Below are 22,202 nucleotides of genomic sequence, written 5' to 3' on the forward strand. Positions count from 1 at the left end.
AAAAGAAAAGGCATTTTGATAAGGCATTTTGCAGGCGGCGCTCATTGCACATTTATGAAAATCTGCCATAGAACCAACAAATAATTGTACTTTTCTTTGCATATTTAACCAATAAAACGTATGACCTTCAACTTAAAGTGTATATAGTTTTATTAAGATCCATCAACTAGCATTGGCATTTAGAATGGGGTCAACCATATTGGAACACCCTGTAAATGCTTAATAAACTGTTAACAAATACTTCACAAATCAACAATAAATCATTTATCAATAGTTTACAAATGATCTATTACCTAGTAAAACGGATAGTTATTATAAAGTGTTAAATGTTATAAAGTGTTGATGTCATGAGCAGCTGAATAAAATCAGCAAACCACAAGGACGTCTGACTTAGTCATTTCGGAGCTTAGCTCGCTGTCTTGCTAGGATTTAACTCCAAAGTCTTGGCGAGGACAGTACAATGATGTATAATACGTGTTTTTGGACAGTTATTTTGATATATTTAGGGGTACTTAAAGGGTAAGTTCCGACTTATGCGGAAATTTGGGTTACGTCGGCAACGTAGAAACTAGGGTTGTTCCGATCATGTTTTTTTGCTCGTTTTAGTTTGAGTATCTGCCGATCCCGATATTTCCCGATCGCTTTTTTTTTGCTCCCGATTCAATTCCAATCATTCCCAATAATTTTTCCTGATCATATACATTTTGGCAATGCATTAAGAAAAAAATGAATAAAACTTGGACGAATATATACATTCAACATACAGTACATAAGTACTGTATTTGTTTGTTATGACAATAAATCCTCAAGATGGCATTTACATTATTAACATTCTTTCTGTGAGAGGGATCCACGGATAGAAAGACTTGTGACTTTGTATATTGTGACTAAATATTGCCATCTACTGTATTTGTTGAGCTTTCAGTAAATGATACTGTGGCCATCCCAAATGCATGATGGGAAGTGGAACCATGACTGTGCGTCGTGCTACCATTTTATTTTACCATTGCATTCATATATCTTCTCTGCGTTGGGAAATAACTTGAGGTGTTAAGACAAAGATCAATTGCCACCTTGCTTCCCCACATTGCTTCCCATGATATTTCTAATCATAGGGAGAGGGATTGCAAGGCTTTAGCCAATTGAATAAAGGCTCCAAAGGCTGCCAAAATTCCCTCTACTCATTTTGCGCTGCCTTTAATCTCTCTATATAGGTAAAATGGCGTCATTACAGATTGAGCGCGACAATAAGTGAGAAGGTCGTGCAGCTCATACATTAATTGCGTTAAATATTTTAACGTGACACATTTTTAAATAAATTAATTGCCGCCGTTACCGGGATAAATTTGATAACCCTACGTTAAGCCTAAACTAAAGACTCTGGATGAGTGTAACATATTATGTCTGTAATGTTAAATACAATTAGAAAACGATTTAATTAAAAAAAAAAAAATATATATATATATATATATATATATATATATATTAGGGCTGTCAAAATTATCGCGTTAACGCGCGGTAATTATTTTTTTTAATTAATCACGTTAAAATATTTAACGCAATTAACGCAGATGTCCCGCTCAGACAGTATTCTGCCTTTTGGTAAGTTTTACAGCAGGCTTTTTGTGCTGTCTAACAGCGAACTCTTGTGGTCGCTTTGCGACATGGTTTATTTTTTTTCTTGCCAGTTCAATATGGCTGCACGACGTCTCGGGCTGACGCCTATGTTGTAATGTTGTGCTTATATGATCCTTGGACAACATTTGTCCGTAAGTATGGTTGTTGTAAAGAACGTACATATTATGTTAGTAAGCGAAATGTTATATTTTTTGTATGAGACGCTTTTTGTTTATGTTTAGTGAACTTGTATAGCGTGCTAAGCTAACGTTGTTGCTAATGCAAGGCTTGTGTACTTTTTTTTGTTGTAGTTTTACGACGGTCTAAAGAGGACAATGGTTTGAGGCTATTTTATTAATAAATCAGATGAAAAAGGGAGAAGTCTGATTATTAAGGCGTCGTTCACTAGCTGTCTAGCTTTGGAAAAAGTAGACGCTTCGGAGTGAGGACAGCATAGACAGATTTAAATGACAGTAGAGTGAAATGGCCACTACAGTCCTTATGTACCGTATGTTGAATGTACATACGGTACATATGGCAGTGAACAAGTATTTGATACACTGCCAATGGGAAAACCCATTGGCAGTGTATCAAATACTTGTTCTCCCCACTGTATATATCCATGTTGTGTCTTATCTTTCCATTCCAACAATTTATTTTACAGAATATATATATAATTTACAGAAAAATATGGCATATTTTATACATGGTTTGAATTGCGATTAATTGCGATTAATTACGATTAATTAATTTTTAAGCTGTAATTAACTCGATTAAAAATTGTAATCGTTTGACAGCCCTAATATATATATATATATATATATATATATATATATTAAAAAAAAGGCATGGCTGATATTTTTGGCCGATTTCGATACTTTGAAAATGACGTGATCGGACCCGTTCAATCGGCATCCCGATCGATCGGGACATCTCTAGTAGAAACGGAACTCATTCGTAACCCTAATCTTTTTTACCCGATTCCGATCCTCTGTTTAACGAATGAAAGTGGAATGATTTCAAGGCGGTCCTTGAATACTTTGATATTTTTCTTAACGTGGCCCTCGGAGAACGTCGGAGAACCCATGCCATACATAGCCTTAAATATAGCTCATGTTATCTTTTAACCAATTCATTGACTTCCATTGACAGGTGTCTAATCCATTTGGACCGGGAGAGGCGACTGAACATTCGTTTTGGTCGACTTTTCTTTACGAAGATGTTAGTACGGTTAGAAAAGGGGGAAAAAAAGCGCACTCACCGACTTCTGTTTCTGTTTAGCCGGGCCGCCTACGGAAGCATTCCGTGAAACATGCCAGAAAACACACAAAACACAAAGAGCATTGTTAGTCATTGGCAGGTTAGCATTGAAGGGAGGGTGTTTACCACCAGCGGGTTGCAGTTTATACTGCCTTCCTATTAGAGTTACAGGCAGCTGCGAGGTGTTAGCGGAAGAGTTATGGGCAGAGGGGGTGCAAATGCAGGATGCTGGGAGAAACGAGGGAAAGATGGGGTCTTGTTGGTGAAGGTCAAGAAGCATCCAGGACAAATCCCAAACTCAAGTCCTATCGGTCCTTGGTGTTACCTTCTTAAAGAAGGGCAGCCGGTGCGCGTTGGCCTGAGGTGAGGTCACGCTGCCGGACATGCCCTTGGGGGAGTGAGGGTCCCCCTGCGAATCAGGGAGGTCCTCGCCATCCAGCTCCAAGGGGTCAACGTCATAGGTCACCGTTGGCACGTCCACGTGCGCTAATTAGTGTGAGGGGTGGGTGGGAAAACAGCGGGCCGCAGGGAAAAACAAGCCAAAGAGCAGAGACAGTGACAGAAAGAAGATGAAATGTATCAGAATGGATGCACCAACAGAAAAAAATGACAGGGGCGTGAAGGAGAAAATGTCATATTGCCTCGAGTAAAACAGCATCAATGTTGAGAGAAGCTTGAAAAGGGAGAGAATGGAGAAAAAAGTGACGAAAGCTAAAATAATATTTTCTCATCAGTTTGTATGGCCAATCAATCATTTTGTATAGCCTGATACTGCCTTTATCTGTTTTGGATAACATAATCATACACTCCATCATCAGTTGACAAGACAGCTCCCACAGACATTGCTCCACGCCTTCCCGTAGGGGACTCACCCAGGCTGAATGTTGAGTTAGCTTTCACTGCTCAAACACGCTGCGTTCTAACACCGGATTTAGGTGGAACTAAGACAAAGGTTTGACTGCATACAAGCATGCAGGAGTGTCCCAAGAATGATTTAGTCGAGGATTCAAGGTAATTATTATATTAAGTACTGTAGCACCATGCATGTTATTTGAAAGGTTGTGGAAAAAAAATTAAATGAATGGAAACGTAACTTTAGCTTGAAATATTTACTTAAAATGAATGATAAATGCCTGTTTTTTTTCCCCTTTTAACCAAGAATCTACACTGTTTTACGTTCATATCTACAGAAATTCTGCGATTTAAGCATTTATTTACAAAATTTCCAACTTAAAAACTCTTCGTTTCGTGACGGCCGCCATGTTGAATTACACAATACCGTAACTTTTGCTTGAAATATTTACGTAAAGTGAACGATAACTGCCTTTTTTTTTTTTTTTTTTTTTGCTTTTAAACAAGAATCTAGACTGTTTTACGATCATATCTATTGAAATTCCACGATTTAAGCATTTACTTACAAGAATTTTCAACTTAAGAGCTCTTTGTTTTGTGACGCCGCCATGTTGGATTTTGTATCTCTACACAATGGCGGAATTCAACCTTAATGAGTATTGATTGTATATAGACAAATGCTAATTTTGCTTTTGTTCAGTAAAATTAAGATAATTCTACATGCTTTCCTCAAGTATTTTTGATGGGAAAATTGAGTGATTTATTAGCTGTTGAAAACTTGCACTAAAAAAAAAAAAAAAAAAAAAAAAAAAGTAGTTGCTATTTTGCGCAAAAAACTTATATGATAGGTTAAATATTGTTATTGATCCTGAAAATATAGGTTATTATTTCTGCATTTGGTGATTTTTGTGCATCTAGCGCAAAATTTGAGAATTTTAGAGCCATTTTAAATTTTGTTATACTTGTATAAAAAATAATCAGGATTTTACTAGGGAATGACTTTGAATTTTTTGATGTCACTGCTCATGGAGACTCATATATGCCTAAAGGAGGTGCCTGTTTTGGTTTTAAGTCGCTAGTGGCTTGGTTCTTAAAATATTCGAATTGAAAGATTTTGAAAATAGGCCCCCTACAGATCGGCCCCTAGCCCTGTGTTCCGTCAACTGATAGTGAAGTCTATGACACAATTTTTGTTGAGTTCGGTCTAACAGCCTTTTTCAACTCATTTTTGGGTGCTGATTTCAAAACTAATCTCAGTTTGTCCTCTATAACGGCAAGTTTTTAACAAATACTGTATTAACAGTAATGGGGATATTCCCAAACACATGTTTTTGCAGCATGCGAGTCTGAGGATCTGCCTATAATGAGTCCCGATCCGATACCTCTGTAAAGTAGTCAGGAGAAAAAAATACAAATACAGCAGTGGTTTCAACCAAGTGAAAAAAAGCACAAAAATAAAGCTGCAAACAACTTACATTTAATATTTTGTCATACATGAATAAACTCTACCGTAATTTTCAGACTATAAGGCACACCTGACTATAAGCCGCCACCCACCAAATTTCACACGAAAACGGCATTTGTTCATGGATAAGCCGCAACGGACTAGAAGCCGCAGCTGTCCTCACTGTATTATGGGATATTTTCCCCCAAAAGATATTAACCGGTAACAATTTGTTTGACAGCGTTATCATAAGTCTGTCATAAAACCAAATGAACCACCATCATTGCTTCAAGAAGCTTCATTTGGCCATCACTGCTCCCTTGGAGGAGACAGTCAACCTCTGCTGCCACATGCTGTAAACACTGTTATCGTCCAACTTGCCTCCTAGCATGCACTGCAGCGCTGCAGATGTAGATAACAATCGAAATTCATGTTCTGTGCTAATTATTTCTTCAGTTACTGTTCCAGTTGTTTCATTAATTGCTATTTATGGTATTTGGTAACACTTTATTTGACAGTGGCATCATAAGACTGTCATAAGACAATTATCAGTGTCATGAGCCTTAATGAATGCTTATAACAGATGCCTTTTAGTGTCATCCAGCAAATGATCTCACTTTTCAATGGATGTAAAAGATCTGAGCTGGACATAAATGGCGTTAAGGACATAATTTGCCGTATGACATTGAATGACATCCGTCATAAGCATTCAGTAATGCCCATGATAGTGTCATAAAGATGACGGTCTCATCACAGTCTTATGATACTGCTGTCAAATAAACTTTTACCTATTAACTAGGGTTGTTCCGATCATGTTTTTTTGCTCCCGATCCGATCCCGATATTTACCGATCCGATTGCTTTTTTTCTTCTCCCGATTCAATTCCAATCATTCCCGATAATTTTTCCCGATCATATACATTTTGGCAATGCATTAAGAAAAAAATGAATAAAACTCGGACGAATATATACATTCAACATACAGTACATAAGTACTGTATTTGTTTATTATGACAATAAATCCTCAAGATGGAATTTACATTATTAACATTCTTTCTGTGAGAGGGATCCACGGATAGAAAGACTTGTAATTCTTAAAGGATAAATTTGACTTTGTATATTGTGACTAAATATTGCCATCTAGTGCATTTGTTGAGCTTTCAGTAAATGATACTGCAGCCATTTAACTTCTGCCCAAATGCATGATGGGAAGTGCAACCATGACTGTGCGTAGGGGCACCAATTGATATATCTTCTCTGCGTTGGGAAAGAACATAGGATCTTAAGAAAATGATCAACTACTACCTTTCTTCCCCACATTGCCTCCCACGTTGTTTATAATTGCTGAGAGAGGTATTGTAAGGCTTTGGCCACATAAATAATGGCTCCAAAGGCTGTCAAATTTCTCTCTACTCATTATACGCTACCTTTTAACGCTATCTATAGGTAAAATGGCGTCTTTATAGATTGAACACGACAATGCGTGAGTGGGTCGTGCAGCGCATGCCTTAATTATTTAACGTGATTAATTTTTTTAAAAAATTACCGCCGTTAATGCAATAAATTTGATAGCCCTACTTTAAGCCAAAACTACTCTGGATGAGTGTAAGACATTTTGTCTGTAACGTTAAATACAATTAGAAAACGATTTAAATAAAAAATATATATATATTTAAAAAAGGCATGTCCGATATTTTTTTTGCCGATTCCGATACTTTGAAAATGATGTGATCGGAAATCAACAAATACGCCGCATGATTCAAAATAAGGGAAAAAAACTACTGGCTTATAGTCCAAAAATTACGGTAAATTGGTCAATCAATATAAATCGAGCTATCTTGGTTGTTATTTTCTTGTCTTTTTCTTTTTATTCCGCAACGTTTGTGTCAGTAGTTTTTTATTTTATTTTGTGCAATATCGTGATAATACTTCTTGATTATTTTGTTACTTAAAGCCGTGAACCCATTCACTGCCATTGACATTTCTAGACATCAAATCCATTTCAACTGTGAAAGCTGGCATTTAGTGATCACGTTTCCCTGCCATTGAAGGTGATAGAGCGATCGAGCGCTGGCAGCCCTTCCAGTCAAAATGAATTGGACGTGTATCACTGTCAATGGCATCTAATGAGTTACTACATAAAAATAAATACAAAAAAATGTTTTCAATGTTCAGACAACAAAAAGAATAATCACTCCTAAAATCCAGATCGAGCCTCACATTTTGTTCTTTCATCTAATTTCAATCCGTTAATCAGTTTAGCTACTGTTATGCGTGATTAAAACCTGCCAAGGTGAAAAGATTTCGGCTTTATTGTGCGTTAAGGTTGAAGGAGTCACCGCTGAGCATAAATGCAAAAGAATGAGCATTCAAATAATGACCGTCTCAGCGTTCGCGCTGTTAAATTAGCCCCATTGACATGGCAACACAATGGCACTGGCACAAAATGGGAATTCAAATCACAAAAGCTTAGCGAGGAATGGACAGGGATCTAGGGTCAGTGGTCCGAAGACTGATTCGGCAAATTGCGCATTGAGAACTTACCTGTGCCGGGTGGGGTGGGCCTGCGTGTTCCTGTGGCAACATCCAAGCTAGAGCTCCCCCCGGATTTACTAAAACAGAACACAAGGATGTACGGCAGATTTAGACACCATTTCTTTATGGGTTTTTTTAGTTTAGGGTTCATAATTATGGTTCAAATACCGTAATTTTCAGACTATAAATGACACTTTTTTTCATCCTACAGCTGGGCGTGCCTGCGACTTACTCAAGTGCGATATATGCATATACACTCACCGGCCACTTTATTAGGTACACCTGTCCAACTGCTCGTTAACACTTAATTCCTAATCAGCCAATCACATGGCGGCAACTCAGTGCATTTAGGCATGTAGACATGGTTTAAGACAATCTCCTGTAGTTCAAACCGAGCATCCGTATGGGGAAGAAAGGTGATTTGAGTGACTTTGAACGTGGCATGGTTGTTGGTGCCAGAAAGGCTGGTCTGAGTATTTCAGAAACTGCTGATCTACTGGGATTTTCACGCACAACCATCTCTTGGGTTTACAGAGAATGGTCCGAAAAAGAAAAAATATCCAGTGAGCGGCAGTTCTGTGGGCGGAAATGCCTTGTTGATGCCAGAGGTCAGAGGAGAATGGCCAGATTGGTTCGAGCTGATAGAAAGGCAACAGTGACTCAAATAACCACCCGTTACAACCAAGGTAGGCAGAAGAGCATCTCTGAATGCACAGTACGTCGAACTTTGAGGCAGATGGGCTACAGCAGCAGAAGACCACGCCGGGTGCAACTCCTTTCAGCTAAGAACAGGAAACTGAGGCTACAATTTGCACAAGCTCATCGAAATTGGACAATAGAAGATTGGAAAAACGTTGCCTGGTCTGATGAGACTGATTTCTGCTGCGACATTCGGATGGTAGGGTCAGAATTTGGCGTCAGCAACATGAAACCATGGATCCATCCTGCCTTGTATAAACGGTTCAGGCTGGTGGTGGTGTAATGGTGTGGGGAATTTTTTCTTGGCACTCTTTGGGGCCCCTTGGTACCAATTGAGCATCGTTGAAACGGCCAGCCTACCTGAGTATTGTTGCTGACCATGTCCATCTCTTTATGACTACAATGTACCCAACTTCTGATGGCTACTTTCAGCAGGATAATGCGCCATGTCATAAAGCTGGAATCATCTCAGACTGGTTTCTTGAACATGACAATGAGTTCACTGTATTCAAATGGCCTCCACAGTCACCAGATCTCAATCCAATAGAGCATCTTTGGGATGTGGTGGAACGGGAGATTCGCATCATGGATGTGCAGCCGACAAATCTGCACCAACTGTGTGATGCCATCTTGTCAATATGGATCAAACTCTCTGAGGAATGCTTCCAGCACCTTGTTGAATCTATGCCACAAAGAACTGAGGCAGTTCTGAAGGCAAAAGGGGGTCCAACCCGTTACTAGCATGGTGTACCTAATAAAGTGGCCGGTGAGTGTATATTTGGAATGGAACTTAATTAAAATATTTTATACGATTAATAAGGCTAGTTTCATATCGGAGGTCTTAATGCTTAATTCTGATTTTATGTCATATCTGATATTTTGGCGTGCCCATCCATATTTTGATTTCCAAAAAGTGGACACAAATAACAGACATAAATAATCCCCGTTTAGTCTGATATTCAAAGTTTATATGGATTGATAGAACGCATGCACTGACCGTACGTGTGTGCAAAATACACGCATGACGCACTAGATCAGGGCGGTAAACCGAAAATTTACCGTTACCGAAATTCTTCACGATGACCGACGTAATTTTGACCATGTCGGTAAATTCGGTAATTTAATAAAACAAAAAAATATAGTCTTTTCATCTCGCATTGACTCTGTGTTGTTCGTCTATGTTCATTCCCCTTTAAGAAAGCAGACAGTGTGCTTACGTATGGAGTCACGTGGTTTTCAGGAAGCCAAACAAACAGAAGCCCGGTAGGCTAACGCTAGCGGCTAACGCTACAAGTAAACTGGATGGAGTGGGGCATAAGTTAGCTTCGCCAAACTTTCACCCGACATTAAGTAAACTCTTGGCGGGTTCCAGACGGGCTTTCACCCGCTGTCCTCCCTGGTTCTCACGATTTCAGGAGAGGATGCTTTCAGTGTTTTTTTCTGTTAGCCAAGCCACAGGCTAACGCTAGCGGCTAACAGCGGCTACAAATGAACGTGATGGAGTCGGATAGTGGCTCTAACCTTGTCGAAACGGCTTAAATTAATGAGTGGACTGGGCACGGACTTCATGTAGCAATCATTATGTCGCGTTATTTGGCATCTGTGTGATCTCTCTGAAAGCTTTCATGATGGTAAAGCACTCGGCATAAAGTATAATCCAACAGTGAAGCCTATATATAAAATGATAGTTTAATGGCCACAGCTATTTTTCTGTATGTGTTTGCTTTATTCTGCCATCATAAAACCTTAAATGTTTCATTGGCATCAGAGCAATACAGCTTTAATCTGGTTGTGTCTGTGTGGGGGGTGCATGTATTAAAAAATGTTTCGGAAAAAAAAACAACCTGAAACCTTGACATAAACACTTGTGTTGAATAATTATGTCACAGCAGCCATTACCAATAAGTTGTCTGAAGTGTACTGGTAAAGCTGCAAGTCATTTGTGTTAGAATGACATGTTTGCAGTCGTCATATTGATTTTTTATAATGTTGTACATTTTTCAAGTCATACAAGCTGTTATAAATGTTCACACTAGAATTCTTATTGTTTACAAGATTTTTTTAAATACTTTTTTTTACTTTAGTTTAGACTGCATGTGCAACTGTTAAATTGAAAGCTGGTAAATAAATTTAACGAGAAACGGTTAATTTGTATTCCATGCATTGATTCAAATTTTCAAATTACTGTATACAACAGTCCGCTTGGGCCAATTTATCGTCATTTATCGTTATCGAGGTAAATCTGCTCAATTTATCGTGATTCGTACTTAAGGCCATATTGCCCAGCCCTATGACGCACACACATACGGGTAGTTTGGCCCGACTCTCAGCCATTTAAGCAATATTGAAATATTTGGCGCACAGAAAGAAAACCGAGCATTTTCAGGGTTATCCTTTTATTGATTTTTATATATATATATATATATATATATATTTTTTTTTTTACTGTGGCCAAGCTTGCCTGCTGCCTGAAAGCTGAGTCCAAGCTAACGCTAATGCACAGCTCCATCGCTGCCATGGCTTTTTGTAGAGACTTTGTAACTAATTAATCTTGATTCGCTGTTACAGTCCCAGTTCAAATGGACTGGATTTCTACAAATGATAAACTCATTGCTATTCACAGCAGAAGCATGAATAGAGTTTGTTTTTCTGTTTAGTAGTTGTATTGTAGAATCATTTCCTGATCCATGTATCGCCATATCTTGAGATTACCGTTATCGGGAGCCTTATATCGCAAATGGTATCGTATCGTGAGGTACCCAGAGGTTCCCACCCCTAATGTTGACTAGAGATCAACCGATATGGGTTTTTCAGGACCGATTATTAGTAGTTAGAGGGGCCGATAACCGATTTCTGGAGCCGATATTCATTTGCTGTAAAAGTGTAAAAGTTGGTGTAAAAAAATGAGTAATGCAAACACTGAACTTCACTGAAATGCCTCAAGCATGTTTATTGGATCGCACCAATAGAAAATTATAGATTTCATAATGATATTGACGGGACACATTCCCCAAACTCTGCGCCACGCCTTCAAGTAGGGGGCCGTCCCAGACTCCGCTTCAGTCAGTCGAAGTCGGTCGCAGTTATTCTCAAACACATGCAGCGATCCAATGCCAGGTTTGGTTGAAAAAGTATGAAAGCTGTACCGTATACAAACAGGAAGGATTGTCTCATGAGTGATTTGTTTGAGGATTCAAGGTAATTATTATATTTTTCGTACCATTCATACATTTTGAAACATTGTGGAAAAAAAAGTGGGAGAAATTAACCGCTACGGCATTCTGCCCGTTTTTTAGCTTTTAACTAAGAATCGAGACTGTTTTACGTTCATATCCATAAAGAATTCACGTATTTAGGCATTTATTCATAAAAATTTTCAATGTAAAAAGCTTTTTGTGGTGATAAGGTGGTGCCACAGTGGCTTAAAGACAAGCAGCAAATTTGACCATATTCATGTAAAATAAATGCGAACTGCCCGTTTTTTGTTGTTGTTGCCTTTAACCAAGAATCGAGAGTGTTTTACGTCCATATCTATAAAGAATTCAGTGATTTAAGCATTTATTCACAATAACGTACAACATAAAAAGCTCTTTGTCTGTGTTTCTACTCGGTCAGCTTTGACGGAGATAGGTCCCCTATTAATTGTCCGCGCGCCCCATCAATATATTGTGAAGTCTATGTAGAAAATAATAGCTCCAGAAGTGCCTTAATTTCCTAGACTCAGAAACATCACTTATAAAGTTGAATAGAAGTTTAAAATAATGCACTCTGAAAAATTTCCACAAAATATAAAATTCAACAAAAATACAGGGAGTTCTCAGGCTCAGCAGCACCTTTTATAAAGTTAAACAAAAACTTATATATAGTAGCTCCCTGAATTTTGTTTTTACAATAAATAACATTTCAATATCTTTGAAATGATTTAACTTTGTTTGAACCTAACTAAACAAAAACAAAAAGTGCAGGAATTCTTACGCTCAGCATTATGTCTAGTAAATGCAGATAACAACTTGTTTTCTAAAGTAATAGTATACAAAGTTAAATAAAATTTGCACAGAAATGTGTAAAAGCAGAAGTTACCATTTAACCAGAGGCGTCGCGTCCCATTAGGCAAACCAGGCAATTGCCTAGGGCCCCAGCCAGCAGGGGCCCCTAGAGGGCCAACACATTTAGCACACTCAGCTTTACTGAACTGTCGCAGCGACAAGTGTAGAGAATGTTTCAATACCATGGAATCATTTGGCAGATTATCTAACGATTCTGTTAACAATCCCAATCAGCACTAACCATGTCAAGTACATTATACATGTTTAAGAAAGTCCAATCAGCTATTAATACCACATGATTGTTTAAAGAGTGACTCACAAAGTACTCTGTGGAAAGTCCTTGCCGCGTTGTCTTACGTTGACTTTCACAGGCCACCTCATTATTCATGTGAATACTAAAAGAAATGGTGATTTTTCCCAAAACGTCTATCAGTGGGTCTATCGTATTCCTCGCGGAATACTCTATCAGAAAAATATAACATATGCATCTAAAATAATCCTAAACGATTTTATTAGCAATTTTAATGCTCCTTTTAGAAAAGGTTCCTTGAATATGCGTACGGAACGTACATAGCAACCAGTCCTGTTATTGTCTTACGTCACAAGCGCTGCATATTCTGGGAGCGAGAATAGGCGTAAGGTGTGCATTTCGAGCAGAGGACGGCCACCTGTTAAAATGTGTGCGTCCCTGAACGAATGTAAGTACATCCATATGAGTCAGTGTAAAGTGCTTAGTTTTCGCCACTTTTATGGCCAAGATGACCACACGTGCACGCAGCGCGCGCTCGCACCCCCCCCCACCACCTTTGTGTTCATTATACTGTGCGAGTATGTACGTATGTGTGTCACGTGACTCAGAATGAGAGTGGGCGGCTGTGGTTACAATAGAAGCTTACATCCACTGAGTGTGGAGTGAATGAATAATGCAATGGGGGGGGGGGGGGGGGGGGCACTTTGAGTGTCCTAAAAATGCTCTGTGAGAGCGAGGCATTATTAGACTTTTATTAAATATGCTATTGCGCCAAGTCCAACTGTCCCCCTTACTTGCACACGCTCGGAGGGCCCCATGTTGCCTGGGGCCCCCGGGGACCCTTGCTACGCCTCTGCATTTAACCAATCAGCGGACTGGTTGAAAACTATTGCAGGAGACAGCTGGCGGGAGAGAGAGACGCGGCTGTACCTGAGCTGAAATTACCCAGTTTTTAATTGATTTTTTTCATATCAGCCGGTCGGATTATTAAAAAAAAAAAAAAGGCCAATCCCGATATACGTCAAATTTCCAAATATCGGCACCGATAATCGGTCTATCTCAAATCCTCACCTGGAGCTAAGTCGATTCTGCCTCATCCTCTGCTCTTGTAGAAGCCGGGTGTTCTCCAGCTTGACCGGGCTGGGGATGAAGCCCACCTCGCAGCCCTCCTTCACCAGACGCCCGATCCACCAGTCGTTGTTGTATTTCTGCGTGTGTGCGACGGCTGAGCATGAATAAACCGCCCTAAACCGTCGGATGGCGTGAGCTAACAAACCTCTTTTATGTGTAGGAAGTCTTTGGCTTCAAAGGATATGGCCATTCCCTGCACAGGAACATCGTCACTGGGACCCGGGTTGTAGCCCACGTTTGTCCGTACCGCAAACGCCACAGGTTTGGTCTGGGTGGAAATAAGCAGCGTTGGAGCATTTTCAGTTGGGTGAGGAGACTTTTGACTACTGACCTTTGCTTTTTCCAACGTGGCGAGGGCCTGCCTGTCCGCCTCCTTCCTCAAGGCTTCGGGATCCTCCTCCAGGGACACGTCGGAGTCCGACGGCCGGCTGGTGTAGGAGTCGGCCGAACCCTGGCACGCCAGCAAAATAAGTGTGAGGGATGTTCCGTGTATTTTTTCACAGTTTGGCCTTCTTTTCCAATCTTCCTACTCGCATATAAAGGATCACGACAACGTCGCAATTTTTTATTTATTTATTTATTTTTTACCAGTCCTTTTCAGCTGCTAAGACACAAGGAAAAAGAATCTGGGTGTTCTTATAGTCTGAATAGTTTTAATGTATCACATGTAGAGGAGTTCCAAAAAATCGATTATTACATGCATCCCGATTCGACACGTGACGATTCGATTACGATTCATAAAGGTTCAAAAACGATGATTTTCACTCATAACTTTATGACACGTCTGCCGCCCGGAAACCATTAACGGATGCAAGCACAACGTTATGATGGATGCTCCCGGTTACTGGGAGAGAGATTGACTTCTTTTTAAAAGACTGGAAAATGAATTTGTGTATGAGACAGGCCGGTACAGAAGTGCAACCCGGCTAAAGTTATTCTTTAGAGCAAGAGGGGAAGAGAGATAGTTCGTTGCTCCTTGTCTTTCAAATGTCCAGCAGTAGTTTTAAGGCATTCCAATTGAAAAATGTCCTGAGTGTGTTGCTTAGACCTGTGTGCGTCTACAAGAGGTGAGTACACAAACCCTCTTGTACTGTTTAGCCTTTATTGTTGTTGTTTTTGAGATGTTAATAGCTAGCGCCTAGCGCTAAGCTAATTAGCTAATTCGCTAACGTGTATTTCATCAGCAGAATGTGTAAAACCATGATTAAGTACAGCTGTAACACTACAAATGTGCGAAATAGAACAGAAATCTGTTGTTGCAATTGCTGCCTGGGAGCCGACAGGCATGTGTGCGCATGGGCGGGCAGGGAGAGTAGAAAGTGCGCACGCTGTAATGAGTGAGTGTTGCAATGTTGGAGGCCGCCGGACGTTTTTGTGTGCGCAGCAATAAACACCACAAGTTAAAAGTGATCAAGAGCAGTTGTGATTTCCACTTGTCACTCCAAGAGTTACACAAGGGAGGTAACACTGTGAAAACCAAGTATATTGGTTAAAAGAAGTCTTATTTCTAAATGTTTAACACTTTGTTTGTGTCCAGAAAATGTAAAATTCATTCCACCAGTGTAAATTTTATTGTATTGTTGAGAGAAAGAAGTACTCCCTTTAAATTGGTTAGCATAAATTTGTTGGGCTACTTTATTAATCAGTAATGTACGATGCATCAATAATCGTGACAATCGCGATAACAATGATCATCGTCAATACCGTGATCATCGTTCAGAAATCGAATGGTAGCACCCTGAATCGTAATCGAATCGAATCGTTGGCTGCCTAAGATTGCACACCCCTAATCACATGGGAGTTGGCTATACAGTGATCCCTCGCTACTTCGCGCTTCAAACTTCGTGGCCTCAGTCCATTGCTGATTTTTTTTTTTTAATTAAAAAAAAAAAAATACAGATGAGCTATCCAGAGCCGATCGCATATTCTCACTCACGCTGCCTCCCTCCCTCACCCTGCTCTTTATTCGTCACTGCCGCACTGCACTGGAGTTCCTTATTAAAGTTAACGATGTCAACATATGTTTGTGTTTGATCTTGCTAGAGTCACAAGCTTTAAAAGCGCTGCATGCGTCAATCATCATTTAACTTGTTAAACAGTTGCTGTGGCAACTCATTGTGTGTAAGTAAGAGGATTTGAGAAGACTCACTCAATGAAGTGTTGCGAGAGCTGCCCAGGAACCGACAGGCTCTAAGAGCGCATGTGCAGGCGGGGGGATAGTGGCAGTCGGATGTGTTCGCAGCAAGAAACACCACATGTTGAAAGTGATCCTAAGCAGTTTGTAATTTCCACATGTCACTCCTAGAGTTGCAGCCACGGTAGGTAACAGAAGCATTTAATAAAGCCAAGCATTTTTCTACTACAGTACTTTATTTTCGTTTAAAAATAATTCGGTGGGGCAGTGACATGTTTAAAACTTAACATTATTACTAAAGATGCACCGATACCAGTATCGGCAGGGGGGGCGATCTGGCCCTAAATGGTGGTATCGGTATCGGCGAGTACCAACAAAGAGGACGCCCATACCATTTACTGGTCCAGTATTACCGTATTGGCCCGAATATAAGACTTTTTCCAAGATTCAAGTTTGAAAAAAGACTTTTTGAACACCAAATTAATTTTTATACAGAAAATAATTACAGTACATCCGAAACAAAAGATTATAACAATATATTTGAGAGAAAAAGCATGTTATTTTACCTCATTCAAACCTTAATATCTGAACATTTAACTATGTAAACTAAAGTGCAACCACATTCGTAAATGAATGGCTTCTGGTTTTTGAAATGTAAATAAACCAATCTATTGTGATAAAACAACAAAATTGCAATAACTGCATCACCCATCAAAGTGAAGTCTAACTGTAACTGGAGTCTTGAAACAAATCTGAATAAGGAATAACACTGCAATAAAACAATGCAAACCGGTTAAACTTGAGAGTAGAAGCGATGAAGTTCTGTCATGACAGAACATCGCTTCAATGATATCTGGCGCCATCTAGCGTCGTGAATGGGTATAATGTCTAGACCGCGAATATAAGACGACCCCCACTTTTTCAGTCTTATTTCAATGCAAAAAACACAGTCTTATATTCGGGCCAATACAGTATAACACTTGACTGCAGCCTTTTTTACTCCTGACGCACACTACACTCTCTGTTGTGTGATGACACGTGATCACATTGCATGCCAAGCAGCTATCGCTATTGGCCTGCTCCAGACCAATGGGAGCGGGCCAATAGTCGCTCTTAACCAATACCGTGGCTGCTTTTTCATATGTAGGAAAAACAAACAACAAGAGGAAAATGTCGGCGGTCTGGAAATATTTCAATTTATAATCTCCGTCCAGTAAAATGGCTGCATGCAAGATTTAGGGCTTGAAAGTTTCGAGAGGTGGAGTTAAATCGGCCAGTTTCAATACCTCAAACTAGATAAAACATTTGAAGACGAAACGTGAACGAACACAAAAACTTTGAGGCAACAAAAGCAGCAACTGCTACCAAGAGAAAGGGGGTTGGACCGCAGCAAAAAACCCTGGTCAGCTCACTTCTTCTACTTTACTTTTATTGTCTTTTAACTAAAGATGTCCCGATCATGCCGATCGATCGGGTCCGATCACGTCATTTTCAAAGTATCGGAATCGGCAAAAAAATATCGGAAATGCCTTTTTTTAATAAATATATATATTTTTAAATAAATCGTATTCTAATTGTATTTAACGTTACAGAAAAAATATCTTAACACTCATCTAGAGTCTTTAGTTTTGGCTTAAAGTAGGGCTATTAAATTTATCGCGTTAACGGCGGTAATTTATTATTTTTTTAATTAATCACGTTAAAATATTTAACGCAATTAACGCTGGCGCTGCACGACTCACTCACGCATTGTCGCGTGCAATCTATAATGGCGCCGTTTTATCCATATATAGAGCTAAAAGGCAGCATAATATGAGTAGAGTGAATTTTGGCAGCCTTTGGAGCCATGTTATAATTGGCTAAAGCCTTACGATCCTTCTCTCATCAATTAGAAAAATCATGAGAAGCAATGTGGCGAAGAAAGGGAGTGGTTGATCTTTTTCTTAACACCCTATGTTACTTCCCAACGCAGAGAAGATACATCAATTGGTGCCCCTACGCACAGTCATGGTTGCACTTCCTTTCATGCATTTGGGCAGAACAGTTAAATGGCTGCAGTATCATTGACTGAAAGCTCAACAAATACACTAGATGGCAATATTTAGTCACAATATACAAAGTCACATAAAAAGTCTTTCTATCCGTGGATCCCTCTCACAGAAAGAATGTTAATAATGTAAATGCCATCTTGAGGATTTATTGTCATAATAAACAAATACAGTACTTATGTACTGTATGTTGAATGTATATATTCGTCCGAGTTTTATTCATTTTTTTCTTAATGCATTGCCAAAATGTATATGATCTGGAAAAATTATCGGGAATGATTGGAATTGAATCGGGAGAAGAAAAAAAAAGCAATCGGATCGGGAAATATCGGGATCGGCAGATACTCAAACTAAAACGATCGGGATTGGATCGGGAGCAAAAAAACATGATCGGAACAACCCTACTTTTAAAAAAGTAAGCAAAGTAAGCTAAGCTAAGTGGCTAAGTGCATGCTGCTGCTGATGCACAGACAGGGAGGCTAATAGAGAGACAGGATTCTGTGGTCAATTATTATTACTTCTAACGGACAACTCTAGTGGAAATCCGGTATTATGAAAATCACCGTTGCAATCAACATCACTAATTTTAAGAACTGAAAACCGACCCCCTGTAATTTGAGGTCTTTTGGCCGTACAACAAAAGGTAGTCAGCCATGCAGATAAACCACCATGTACCAGGTACACAAAGGACACTTCATTAGGTACACAAAGCGCTATCAAGAATTCAGCACTGAAAGTAATAATACCGTGTCCAGCTGTGAGTATGCAGTGTTTAGGTATATCATTTATATAACTACACGTCATTGTTTTTCCTCTTTTTTTATTTTTTGATTTTTTATTTTGCCCCCAGCCCGGCACATTGTAGGCGGTGCTGACAGGAGCGCCAACAGCTGAGTGCACTGAGCAGAACAAGTGAGTCATGAGGTGTGGGCCTCCAAAATAGAGGTGAGAGCGCGCAAAAGATGACATGAGCCACCATCAACAAATTCCCGGCCGGCGAGTCAAGTACACGTGTCACTAAACTTCGACGCAATCGCAAAAATGATGTTCGATGTGATTTATACAGTGCTAACCTCACTTGTTGAATTTGCGCTGTGATAAAGCTAACTCTGTTTACTCTAATATAAATCCATTTACTTACTAGTATACAGTTATACACTTCCTGCTTATTTGGGAGCATTTCCAGGTCACTCCCTGTTGATTTCATGTCACTTTCTGTAAACATTTTTAGGTCGTTAGCCGCCATTGATGGTGCTAGATGGCCAATCCACTTTAAGGGGCAGTTTACATGGCGACTCTGCGACACCAAGACGCAACAACTGTGTTGCGGAGTGGCCTCGCGTTCGTATGGTGTCGGCGAAGACGGAAGGCAAAGACACAAACCTTGGAATCCTGCCTCCAAAGTAGAAGAATTCGATCACGGGGGCTTGCTCCGCATGCATACCAAAAGCTCCCGCGGCGCGTGATCCGCGCCGATAACGTCAGCACTCGTACACGTCACATTGGGCGTGCGCAGCAGTGCTACAATCATTAAAAACAGCAAATATGGCAGAACGTCGGCTTTAATTTACTGTTTTTATAATATTTTTAATTTAAATATGTTGAATGTTTCCAATTTTGTGCCTTTTGGGACAAAATAAAAATACCATTGCTTGGAGTGGGTGGGCATGTCTTCCGGGCTGATGAGCTTGTTGGGGTCAAAGTGCATCATTCGCTGTCGCCTTGTAAATTTGCACTGACCCCTAGGGCCTAGCATGAATACTACATCGTTTTGATGCAGAATTGCAACATTGGTCAAATGGAGACGGAACCATATAGATGCAAACATGAAATTTTTCGTCTTCTCGGAGAGTCACCATTTAAACGGCTTCTAATTAGTCTCCTTAGGCAAAGGATTCACTTATTTTCCCCCTTCTTTCATTGTTTGCATGCTATCCTATTCAAAATATGAAAAACTATAAATGTTTGGGTGGTTTTAGTTAAGCAGACCCCGTTTTTACGTCTGTGTGATTTTGACACAGATCAGATCACATTTGATGGTGATTTTGTGCAGAAATGTGGGAAATTCCAAAAAGATTCAGATACTTTTTCATACCACTACATGACGAAAACTATGGTGAATTTTCATCTTGTCCTCATCTAGTCAGACGGCAACTGGCATCCGTCTCGTTATGATTTCGTCTCCCAGGACACGTTTTTAGCTCGTCATCGTCATGAAAAGATTGTTCGTTGACGAAATATTATCATTAGCTTCATCATTGACTAAAACAACACTGGTTTGTTGAATACAGTTTTCACCCAAAAACAAAAGTTTTATTGCTTTAAAATGGATTTTCAGCATTGTGCTTTGGAGCTAAGTTGCATCAGAATCCAGAGATGTCTCTTGTGAAAAAAAATGTAAAAGACATATAAATACGTCTTTGGGACACTGAAACAATTAAAACCAGGCCTGCAAGCAGGACTGAACGGGCCCTCGCAATCTAGCGCAACTCGGACGTCACGCAACTCGGACAGTGTGCAGGTCAGGGTGGTGGCAGATCGTCCTCTCTAATCATCTCATTAGAACCTAACATGCTCGAAAGTCGCCTCTTTACATTCACACACCCAAGAGATAAAAAACTATTGGAGAGAGTACTACAAAAAAGGGTCGTCATGGCAACAGACAGAGACATGTGGACATGGGCCGTAAAATAGGTATTTCAAAAGGTCTTGAAACTACAATGACCAACCTGAAAAGAACTTGACATATATTAGAAAAATGAGTGACTTTCTATTGCCACTAGTTGGCGCTATAGGGTTGATGCAAATGACCCCTACAAGACCCTTCAGAGTATGACTCAACAAGCACGAGATGTTTGACGCAGATATGTTGTAGAAGTTATGACTGTTCAAAACTTGTGGTGAGACGAAATGGCTTCAGTCATTTTCACTTCTCCTGTTGAACTCTTCTGCTTCAACCAAACCTCAGTATTTTTCATCAGGCACCTGAATACATGTCTTATGGCTCCCCTGATGCAGGTTTCAGGTGAATATATTTTTTTCCTTGGAGGAGGAGCCTGTTTAGTAAAAAAAAAAAGGCATTTCCTGTTCCCACTAGGGGGCGCGAGGCCTAATGGGTAATGTTTCAATGCACTCATGTTAAGGGTGGGATCCCGCACATACATGCCAGATATGAAAAAGATTGAACGTTGTGTCAAGGAGCTATTAGTCTTTTACTGAATTTGTCATTTTGCCCAAAAAATGGCCGACTTTGGCACCACGCCCAGGTCAGACCCATGAATAAAAACGCACCATTTTGAAAATTTTAGATCTCCTATGTGTCCTGAATAGTTTCACCAATTTTGAAGATGATCCAACTAACTCCCTCTGTGACAAGGTCTCAAATGTGCACCCTGTTAATTGATAAAAATTTCACATTCGATCCAAAATACCCAATTTCCTGTTGGGTTTGGAATATGGGTTCAAGAGACTTTTTGGAGCAGTTTTGCACAAGGTATCGACTCCCCAAATTTCATTGCTCTACGTTAAAAAAACCTAATAGGAAACGCCTTTTTGAAAAATTCAAGGGGGCGCCACTGAGCTATTTTGTTACATTTTTTGTAACCTTGCAAGATTATCGAAATCCATGCAAAGCCGCATGTGTGTGCAAAATTTGGTGAGTTTTCGTCCATGTTCAGGCTTCCAAATGTAAACTATACTACAAATGGATAAAAATTTCACATTCAATCCAAAATACTCGATTTCCTGTTTGATTTGGAAAATGGGTGCAAGAGACTTTTTGTAACGGTTTTGCATAAGGTATGGACTCCCCAAATTTCATTGCTCTACGTTGAAAAAACCCAATAGGAAAGGCCTGTTTTAAAACTCCTTTCTGTCGCCACTAGTTGGCACTGTAGAGTTGATGCTAATGACCCTTACAAGACCCTTCAGGGTATGACTCTCAACAAGCACGGGAAGTTTGGCGCATAAATGTTGTATATCTGCTGAGTTATGACTGTTCAAAGTTTTTTGCGAGACAAATTGTTGACGGTCATTTTCACTTTCCTGCTTGGACCCCACCGCTTCAACAAAACCTCAATATTTTTCATCAGGCACCTGAACACAGGTCTTAAGGCTCTCCCGATGCAGGTTTAAGGTCAACAGATTTTTTTTCCCTTGAAGGAGGAACCTGTCTCGTAAAAAAAGGC

General features: G+C 39.8%; 1 protein-coding gene across 2 annotated transcripts in view; it reads right to left on the bottom strand.

Moving 5' to 3' along the window:
- The window catches only part of cacnb1 (calcium channel, voltage-dependent, beta 1 subunit), a 113,476-nt gene that overhangs the window by 31,573 nt on the left and 59,701 nt on the right, over positions 1-22,202 (bottom strand). The window contains exons 3-7 of one of the 2 annotated variants that reach the window (XM_057860699.1): positions 14,165-14,284; positions 13,979-14,101; positions 13,774-13,910; positions 7,717-7,784; positions 2,879-2,907 (exon numbers count right to left, since the gene is read on the bottom strand). In XM_057860699.1, coding sequence (XP_057716682.1) covers positions 2,879-2,907; positions 7,717-7,784; positions 13,774-13,910; positions 13,979-14,101; positions 14,165-14,284 — 477 coding nt within the window. Of the gene's footprint in view, positions 1-2,878; positions 2,908-3,202; positions 3,364-7,716; positions 7,785-13,773; positions 13,911-13,978; positions 14,102-14,164; positions 14,285-22,202 lie in introns of both variants that reach the window. The other variant, XM_057860698.1, reaches the window with a different exon arrangement.

Source organism: Corythoichthys intestinalis, chromosome 16 (assembly GCF_030265065.1).
Source record: "Corythoichthys intestinalis isolate RoL2023-P3 chromosome 16, ASM3026506v1, whole genome shotgun sequence".
NCBI classification, from domain to species: domain Eukaryota; kingdom Metazoa; phylum Chordata; class Actinopteri; order Syngnathiformes; family Syngnathidae; genus Corythoichthys; species Corythoichthys intestinalis.